The following is a 10269-nucleotide window of genomic DNA, read 5'->3' on the forward strand; positions in this document are numbered from 1 at the left end:
ACGGTAATTACGTTCCGTTATGTCAGACCCCGCAGCATTCCTTCACTTATCCCTTATCCTGTGGATAGGGCATAAATGCCTCCAGTGGGAAAACCCCTTATGACAGTATTCATAAATATCCTCCTTTGTACTGTTTTTTTTTTTTTCACTTTTTTCATTCCTCATGAACCTTCTAATTGACTTCTATCTGCCCACACACAATTAGTTTTTTAAGCTTGTGTATAGCCAGTTTAATAGTACCCTTTGTAATGCGGAAAGTCTGCAGAATTTCTGCTGTGAATTTAAGACAAAAACATTTGCTGTGATTCTTCCCGCAGCAGAAGTGGTCGAGAAAGTCTTCTGATCTTCTGCAACTTAATACTGCAGTGATTCAGTTCCAGGTGGACATACGCTTGGGATTAATGCACATCAACGTGTGTGGAGTTGAGCAGCCGGTATACGGGCAGTAAAAGGACGTTCTCTATCTTTTGTTATGTGATCGCCTGCCTGGTCACCCTGCGGTTAGGTACATTGGGGCACATTAACTTACAAAGTCACTAGAGTTCAGTAAAAGCGCATTGTCCGTGTATAATGCTGCGTGTGGCGATTCACTAAGATTGTACGCCAGACTGGTCCAACAGAGTTCACCATCCACAGATCTGCAGCAGCAGATTTTCACGGGACTTTTGCACAGGACTTTTCACCAATGCTGTGGATATACTGCACTGAAGTGCCATTTGTAGATAATACTCTGTGTGCGCACCCTAATATCATGCCTTTGTTTGCACCAACAAATCTGAAGCTTTTTTGCAGATAGAATGAATTATGTATTTGACAAGGGTGTATGTATAGACTGTAGCAGTTGATGGGTATTTAGAGCTGGGATTTACTCACAAGCTCAGTATGTGTTTTGATTTTCTTCCAGAACATAAAGAGGGATCGGTGGAGAACGTAGTGGAAGACCTCATAGTAATATTAGAGGACTGTCTTCAGAACATTGTGGCTGGTAGTAAAAAAAAAATAAAGCACTTAAAAATATTTAATTCCGCAAATAATCTGTGCTTGATTTATATTGATTCCTGAAATATAAGGTTTTCTTGCTAAAATCATTTAGTTCATCATTAAAAGTGGCAATGCAGACATGCTATGCTGCCATGCATTGTCTTTATGACATTACAAGGAAACTTTTCTAGTAACATAAAACCACATCATGCATGCTCTTTTAGTGGTTCCTGGCCTAGAATTAATCTTTTTCATCCATTAGGTGAATTACATCCCCAAGATCAAGTCACTTGTCCCATACTGTGGGTGACCAAATGGGTGGATTATTCTAATAAATATGGCTTTGGTTACCAGCTATCTGACAACTGTACAGGAGTCCTGCTGAGCGATGGCACCCACACAATTCTCTCCCCATATCTGCAGTAAGTAATGGGGATGTAATAGCATGTTATATTAAAGATTACAATAACGTCAGTGCATCATCATGTTTTCATCTTGTGTTTCAGAAAGGTCTGTTACTCAACAAGCTCCCAAGAGCACATCACATTCCCTGAATGGAGCCCTCCATGCAAGCTTGATGTAAAAATGAGGATACTAAAGTTCTTTTCCCAGTACATGAAAGAAAACATTTTGGAGGTAAGAAAATCATTTACTAAATTTATAAAGGATTTCTTAATAAACTTGCTTCATCGTTTACAAAAAAAGAAAAGGTACTCCATTTTTAGAAAAGTGTTCCAAAATTCAGTGCAAGTGGCATGTACCACAATTTTTACGCAATTTTGATGTCTTGCAAGACATGGGGTCAGGAATTTTCTTTGTTTATGATGGTCCAATTTATCATGTAATATGACCTACTGTGGTAAATTTGGGAAATCTTGGCTAGCTCTAAGCATGAAATACCGTCTAAATAAACCGCTGATCACACATCTACCCTGGCACATAATTCCCAGCAAGCGTTCAGGGGAGTTTGGTTTCCTCGTTTTTCTGATCACTGGGAGTCTCCGAGGGCAGACTCTCCCCTCCCTCCAAGCATTCTGACACTTGTATATGCCTTCAGTGGGAAAACCAGCTTATGACAGTACTCATAAATATCATCCATTGTTCATAAAGTTCTTTTCCCAGTACATGAAAGAAAATTTGAATGGGGTTGTTCTAGAGATTTAAAAAAAAATCCTCCCAGTCTCTGTATACATACCGTATGTATTTCATGTGACTGCTCCTTTGGTGGCCACATCACTCGTGTATGATATCACAGCTCCTTTACAGGGCTAAAATGCTTGTAAAGTCATATAAAATATGCAAATATAAAAAAGATCAGCCCACTTTCTTTTTATTTATTTACTTTTATATACTGGATATTACACTAGTAGTTTTTACTCTGGGCTCATGCCCATGGCCGTGCATTCCATGGCCCTGTACATAAGCCAAATGCCTGGGCCACAAGGTAAAGCAGGTCCTATTCCTACCCGAGCAATGCTCATCCGCCAATGACAGATCGGCCGCAAACGGCAAACATTCATGTGCACGAAGGCCATCAGCATTTGATCAATAATCTTCCTGACTTCTGCCATTATTGATGATACACAAATAAGGAATCGTGTATTATTTAACTATTCATGTTCTGTGTCATGTAATAGGAAGATTCAAAAAACATTTAAGCCATTTCTTACAAGTTTTATTTTTATGACTTTCGGTTCAGTTGATTCTCTGACGGTACTCTGCATTGTTCCCTTTAGTGATTTAGTGATGCAAAAACACTAAATTAAATTCAACAGGTATAAAAAGCAACACTAGTGAAAGTGCTCAGCTATATTTGGACAACCCCATAAAACTGAATGGAGCGGCAAGGAGCATGCTCAACCTGCTGATCCACCCGTTAGTGAGAACAAGATACCTGTACTCATGATCATGGCGGTCAGTCACAGCTGTTGGCTCCACACCCATTAGGAAGTTTTCCCCTATCTTGTATGCATCGATTAGGTGGAAAGGTTGCCAGTAGAAAGACTTGTTTTAATAAAAACAAGGCAGCACACCATGTTACCAACTCAAAAAATCACCCCAAAAAAATTATAAAAACAAGCACAATGGTGGAGAGGGGATGATGCTTTGGGTTGGTTTTAAAACAGACCTGCAACTCACCAAATTAACCATAAACTACTTTGAATACTGGAGTATTCGAGAGTCATATGTGAGGCAATTTTATCAAACAGGTAAAGTTTGACCACAGTGGGATCATACAATCATTTTTAGCACACCAGCAAATTTACAAAAACAAAACTACTGCAATGGCCCGGTTCCATCACAACCCACTCAAAAAACCCATAAACCTCAAACTGGAGCAAGTCTGGATAGAATTGTGTGACAAAATTCCACTAGAAATGTGTTTGAAAAAGCCATACAGAAAAATGGCAATTCTAGTTCTTGCAAATTAACCCCTTTGTGACCGATAGTCATTGATGCACAAATGTCCGGGTCAATTTTTTTCAGTTCTATTGTGCGTTTCTTTAAATGACGATATATTTTGAAAAGCTTTACATATCAAAACAATTTTTACTGAGGCTTGATTTGGTAGTTTTATTAATTACATATTTTTAAAAATAAAATTAGCTTATAAAATTGACTACAAATGTGAACATTTTTAATAAGTAGTGAAACTGAATAAACTATTCCCAAAATATAGTGGAAAGATTATCCCGGCACTTGCTCCACAGACTTGCAAGACATGGGTAGTAAAGATTCTCTTTTATTGAATACACGAAATAAAACTGAGAACACATATCCAAAGAGTCCAATACACAGACCTCTGTGTATTGGACTCTTTGGATACGTGTTCTCAGTTTTATTTTGTGTATTCAATAAAAGAGAATCTTTACTACGCATGTCTTGCAAGTCTGTGGAGCAAGTGCCGGGAAAATCTTTCCACTAAGTCTTCGTGTTCCAGCCTTCACACTGATCCACGAGCACCTGCACAGTATCAGAGACGGAGCAACAGGAAGGGGTGAGCTGAATTGACACCTTGTGTGTGTTTTTTGCTCCTTATTCCCAAAATATGTTATAAATATGTACAGCATCATTGGACTAACCTTTCCCCTCGCTCATTTACAGATGCAGAGGGTGCATCTACTTCTACAATTTTGCAAACTAAGTTAATTATTTCCTGCAGCTCCTTCTACATTCTGCCGGAGGGGGGCACATCTCCCCTTTAATATAACTGGATTGTAAATGGATGCTTCACAAAACCGGAGATATCCACTCTTAAGGTTACAATGGTTACTCTCGGAAATTGAAAGTTGTATACAAAAATCATAATTATTTACTACAACATTAAGAGTGGATATCTCTGGTTCTGTGAAGCATTCATACACAGATATCATATTAAAGGGGAGATTCCCCTTTTTAATAGGACACCACAATTGTACTTCCAGGTGCCAGGGTTCAGGGGATATAACAGTTTGAATTTGGCCACTGTCATTCACGTTCATAAACATCCTTTCTGACGTCTATAGCCATATGGAAGTCTTGAAGGGGTTAAAGAGATTCTATAAGCTATTTAGTCAGCGGGTATACTGAGTTTTTCCGTTATATATGTATATTTAAAAAAATGATTAAAAAAATTAATCGTCCTACCTGAAAATGCCAGATTGTCACACAATAAAATCACATCTTACACAGGTCCATACACTAAAGTATGAAAAGGATATCGGTATCAGAATATGGCGAAACAAAGACTTTTTGTGCAAAAGATTGTTTTAAATCTACTAAAACATAATAAAAATCTATATAAATTTGTGATCTCCATGATTGTGCCGACTACAAAGAATAAAAGGGGAGGTTTCATATGAATCACACAGTAAAAGCCATAAAAACAGAGCCCACAAGAGAATGGCACAAATGCATTTTTTGGTCAATTGCACTGCATTTGGAACATTTTTCCAGATTCCCGGTACATGACATTGAATATTTAATAGTGACAGTAGGAAATACAGTCAAGTTTTTGAAGGTAGGGAGCAAATAAAAGGAAACGTTAAAGGAAATCTACCAAGTTTTCATGCATTGTGAACCAAACATACCTTGAGAATACAGTAATAACAGCTATGTGCTGCACACCTCTCTCATGGAGCTACAAACAGTCAAGGGTCAATCCAGTAAACCCAAATTGTAAAACATAGAAAAAAAGTTCTGAACGGAGCTCCTGATTCTCTTGCTTCCGTGTGTCCTTCTCTTCCAATAGGTCACTCACAAAATAGAGCATGAGGGCGAGAACGTGCAGCTGGCGTCCCATATTGGAGTTTTATATGCACATTTTTATCGCTCTTTTGAGAGTATGTTTTTAACCTAAATAAATCCTGAGTGTTAAAGTGTACTACGCTATCTGCGGGTGAATTTCTTCCAGCGATCTACCGCAACATATGTTGCGTACGGAGGAGGTCACAGGAAAAACGCAGGATTGTTGTTCGGAATAGCTGTATATTCTTATCGGAGGATTCAGGAATTTGTGCTGGAGGAGTGTGAACTGCTCTATTTTGTGAGTGACATATTGGAAGAGAAGGACACACGGAAGCAAGAGAATTGGGAGCTCCGGTCAGAACTTATTTTCTATACCTTGAGAATGCTGTAGCTACACTGATGCAGAAACATATCTTGTTCAATCCCTGAGCCGAGGAGTTTCACTGAAAAAACTATTATACATTTATGATAATGAGGCTCTGCTCCTGTGGCTGCCCCGATACTCTCCTCTTACCCAAATTATGCACTACTTCAGAGTACACTGTAATCACTCTGTTGTCTCTGACAAGCAGAAGTAATCAAATCGCTGAACCATCCCCCAACTGCTGTATAGGAGTCATTCAGCTCAGCTTGATTAGTCCTGTCTGGACAGTTCAGGAAGCCCTTTGTAGTGTTTACAAGAATTCATCCAGCTTTCCCAAAGCCATGAATTTTATAGTTGTTTTTTGAGCAAAACCATTCGATTTAGGGATTAAAGATGTTTCTGCACGAGTGTAGCTACAACATTCTCAAAGTATGTTTGGTACACAATGTATAAAAACATTTGTCAGCAAGGTCTTATTCATAAATAGTATCATAAGGTCCTGGGAGGTAGATTGTTCATGGAAAGTTAGGGAGCAGAACATTTAATAGATGTATATTGGCAAATTACCTAACAGTCTTCCTCACACATTAAAAAAGAACATGAAGCAAAAAATGGCCAACCCATTAAAAGGGCATTTTCCAGGGGCATAAATGTCCGATATGGGTCCCAACTTTGGGAGACTTGCTGCTATATACAGGATAAAAGTCATATAATTACTGACAATTTCCAATTTAAGGCACTACCAACTTTTAGAATTTGTATAGAAGTTTTTTTTCACACAAATAAAACCGATTCACATGATGGATATGTGTGGCTATGTGTGGTATTTCTGGGGTCCAAGATCATGAAAATGGGGTCTCCAAGTGCCCCATATGAGAGGAGCATACATGATCTTATCCATTAGTTTTAGTGACTTACTGGGGCAATAATGAATCTAGTTTTTATTAACATAGTTTGTTCTAAACTGGAATCTTTGCTGCCATTTACAGGGTGGAGATCTCCGAGCAGCACCCAGCCGCTCTGTCAGAACCTTGTGCCTCCTGTACTTTTTAAAGACAGACCAGGCTTTGTTAATGTTGTTCAGCAATGGGACATTACAGGTAATTATGCTTAATTAATAAAATTCCATGAGTTTGTTATAACCTGATTAAATCATAAAGTTGAAAAAGTGTAGGCAGCACTCCAAAATTCCAAAGGGTGAAGTTTATTGAAACAGTTGTGACGTTTCGGTGTGAACCACCTTCATCAAGCCTGATTAAATCATAGTTATCATATGCAATAGACATAACATATAACACAGAAATGTTCACAGGATTTACAAATACAGCTGCAGACATTTGTAGTTTCCAACATGGGAATTTGGGATTTTCTTTTTAATGTATTTTTTTTTTTTTTAAATGCTTTATTCCTTCTAGCCAGCCACACACTTTTCACCCTTTTTGGCTACTATGACATGTGACTATTTTATTTTTATTTTTTTAAAAAAAAAAAGAAGCATAGAATGTTCAATTTCATTCTTAATATAATATAACATCCTATTTTTCTACTTTGACAGGTAAATTTTTATCATGATCGCACCAAGATAATTCTAAGCAAAGGATGGCTGGATTATCTATTAATCTTTATTGACCAAGAGAGACAAAGTTGCACTTTGCCTTTGTCAGTGCTACAGAACAGTTGTCCCCCATTTATAATCCAGCGTTTGGAATATGCTCTAATGATGCTACGATGCCTGTGACAGCAGTGTTATCCTGACAACGTTGGGTTCTATCTGTACATTTCGGATAAACTGAGTGATGCCTGTTGAACATAAATGGAGAAGGCAAATATATACATGTGGATGGAAGAAGGTGAAGCAATGCATTCAGGATGATTTAGTGTGTTCAGGAAGAGAAAAAGCACAGCCAGGTTCAGAAAGTGAGGGAAACTCTTAATATTTGGTTGTTTCGAATGTGATATAATTAACAGTAGGTAGTTCTACATCTGTCTATAGGAAGTGTTTAGTATTGCAACAAACAAGGGCCAACAGTAAGCCAAATAAAAGCTGCCAGTCAGTTATAATAGGCACATGCCTTAAGTCATCCATCTCTCGTCTTCTCAAGTGCACATCTAATTTGTAACACTGTTTTTTTCAGTGTTCAGTTTCAAAGAAAAAAATTCCAGATGGACTACAAATGCTTTAGTGTTCAAAGAATGAGATTGATGCAGCTAGGAGAAAGCCCCACATAGGGATCTGTTCAGTAAACCCTTCCATACTTGGACCACATTTCGATAGTTTCACCCTTGCACGTATTTTTATTTTTTTTTTTACCATTGTGTTTGTCAATCTCAGTGGGGACATTCTTCACAAGAAGTTTCTGGAAATATTTACATCTAAAGCCAGTTTCATAGGACAACATGTACCGTGAAGAAGCTAAGCTGGCAAAGAGAAAAGGCGCCTGTACAAATCACTCTTTGCCTTTGATCATAGAGTACCTTTTAATAGGTTTCTTCTAGTTCTCATTAAACATTTACTTAATAATCAAAAATCGATCCACAGCAGACTTACAAATTCATTTCTGTTATATCAATTGATGGTACACAAACAGGAAAGCATATGGTAGAAACTATTTCTTCAAAAGATTCTATGAACCCATTTTTTTAAATTTTATTTGGTTTTTAAATTAAAGGACACCTGTCATCAGGTCTCTGCCACTAGTCCTGTCACTACTACCTGTTGGAGCAGCTCACAAGGATCCCATCCCAGCCTTTATCTAGTTATTTCATACATTATTCATTGTAAAATCATCTATTTTTTATCATATAAATGAGGCTGGTCACATGGTCAGAGGCAGTGATGTCACCCCTGTTACCCCTCCCCTCTCCTCCCCCTGCTCATGTCTGTGTGTAATGTATAGTAAAGCTTGGCTAGTGTGTGCTGCATCCTCCTAATATACAGGTGAGAGACACAGACATCAGCTACACATGAATCTGACATGTTCTGCTGTAACATGGCTGCCTGGAGCTGCTGTATATCTCCTATACACACACACACACACATGCATACACAGGCTGCAGGGGGCGTGGCCACCAGCACCAGGAAGCACATCTTTACACAGCCTCACATCATTATACAGGCTGTCAGTCAAGCACTGGGGGTGTGGCTGTGCCTCCCACTCATGAATAGAGTGGACAGCTTGAATATGCTAATGCTTCATTGGACATTTCACAGGTCATTTGCATACAGCTTTAGGACCTCATTGCTTAGGTTTACAGGCATGTAGAGGGACAATGAAGGGATAGATGCAATGCTCTCTAATGGCAGTTTATGAAAATATATTTAGTTTAGGGGGGTTATTTTGCATGACGGGTTCTATTTAAGCCTTAAAGTAATTTCTCACCGAAAATAGTTTTGAATTGCGAAGGAGAGAATGATGCATGTCCAGTTGGTGCTCTATAACAAGAACATGGAGGTGAGATTTATCAGGGTTGAATGAAGCCCCAAAATAAACACAAATTACTAGCGAACCGCTTGCATTGTGATTATTTTCCCATTTATGCTATCGCCACGCCAAGTGAGCTAGAATTGTGCTTCTGTACAGCCGAGCCCTGAGCAATGTGTTAATTATAATTATTAATTATAAAATACATTTGGCGATTGATTTTTCCCAATGAATTTTAAAGTGCAAACATGACACATTTCTTTGCCTTCTTCTGGATCAACACGAGGAGTATAGGACGGACTTTTGTGGACCTGGGTATCATCAACCTAATCTACTTTGATACCGAGATTGTGAGAGCGGTCTTGAATAATTATTATGGTTTAAAGTTTAGAAACCTCATAAGAAGAAGAAGATCTACAAATTATTGTTCCCTGCAAAACTTTTCAAGGCATCTTATAATTAGCTGCCAAGGACCACAGGACACTCCAAGATTGGGACATGTTTAGCCAAGTGCTACCAGCTTTGAGTAAATAATCTAGAACATGATGGCATCCACAAGTTCCAGGAATTCAAGTCTGCATCATTTAACTCTAAATAACTTCAGAGTCACTAGAAAGACATGTGCCTGGGCTCATGTCTTAATATAAACTCAAGTGTAGAGCCAGGCGACTGTTTAATGCTATAAACACCTCATCCCTAAAGGATCTTCCAGGGTACAAATAGTGCTCAATCTGCACAATACAAGGTCTTTCCTTATATGTGTCCTGCTAACCAAGTGTGTTCCTAAGTTAACTGCATGTCTGATAAGAATTTAATTCCATTTTAACTGGAGACATCTAATACACTGCTAGAAACAATTTTGCTTAGAGGCTGTGTTTACTACTATTACTGTGTGGTCCAAATGACATCCCTTTCATTGTTTGAGTACAATGAGGGAGATTATCAGAATATGTATAGTTTTTGTTATGTTTGAATACCTTTAAAAACAAAATAAAATAAAAATTTCCTATGACCTTTTCAGAAATACCATTTCAGGAACTTTACAACCTTCTGACCACTTTTTAATGAAAATCTTTCAGCAAGATCCTGGCCTTTTTACCTAAAACAAAACAACTTCATGTCTGAGGGGCATTACCAGAGCCCCCGTGGCTCCGTATTCTCACATTTATGTACATCCGCAGTATCCCATCCGGCCCCATTATAACAGGGCAAGAAAAACCCTAAAACAACCTGTTAAAATACTCAATAATTGCTTGAGAAATTAACAAAAAAAAC

The 10269-nt window shown here is 38.2% G+C and overlaps 1 protein-coding gene across 1 annotated transcript in view; it reads left to right on the plus strand.

Moving 5' to 3' along the window:
• Positions 1–10006, plus strand: part of PLK5 (polo like kinase 5 (inactive)) — a 31588-nt gene extending 21582 nt beyond the window's left edge. The window contains exons 11-15 of the mRNA XM_072112176.1: positions 905–985; positions 1244–1403; positions 1488–1617; positions 6562–6672; positions 7128–10006. Coding sequence (XP_071968277.1) covers positions 905–985; positions 1244–1403; positions 1488–1617; positions 6562–6672; positions 7128–7310 — 665 coding nt within the window. The 3' untranslated portion in view covers positions 7311–10006. The remainder of the gene's footprint in view (positions 1–904; positions 986–1243; positions 1404–1487; positions 1618–6561; positions 6673–7127) is intronic.
• Positions 10007–10269: the final 263 nt, after the last annotated feature.

This window comes from Engystomops pustulosus, chromosome 1 (genome assembly GCF_040894005.1).
Source record: "Engystomops pustulosus chromosome 1, aEngPut4.maternal, whole genome shotgun sequence".
NCBI classification, from domain to species: Eukaryota; Metazoa; Chordata; class Amphibia; order Anura; family Leptodactylidae; genus Engystomops; species Engystomops pustulosus.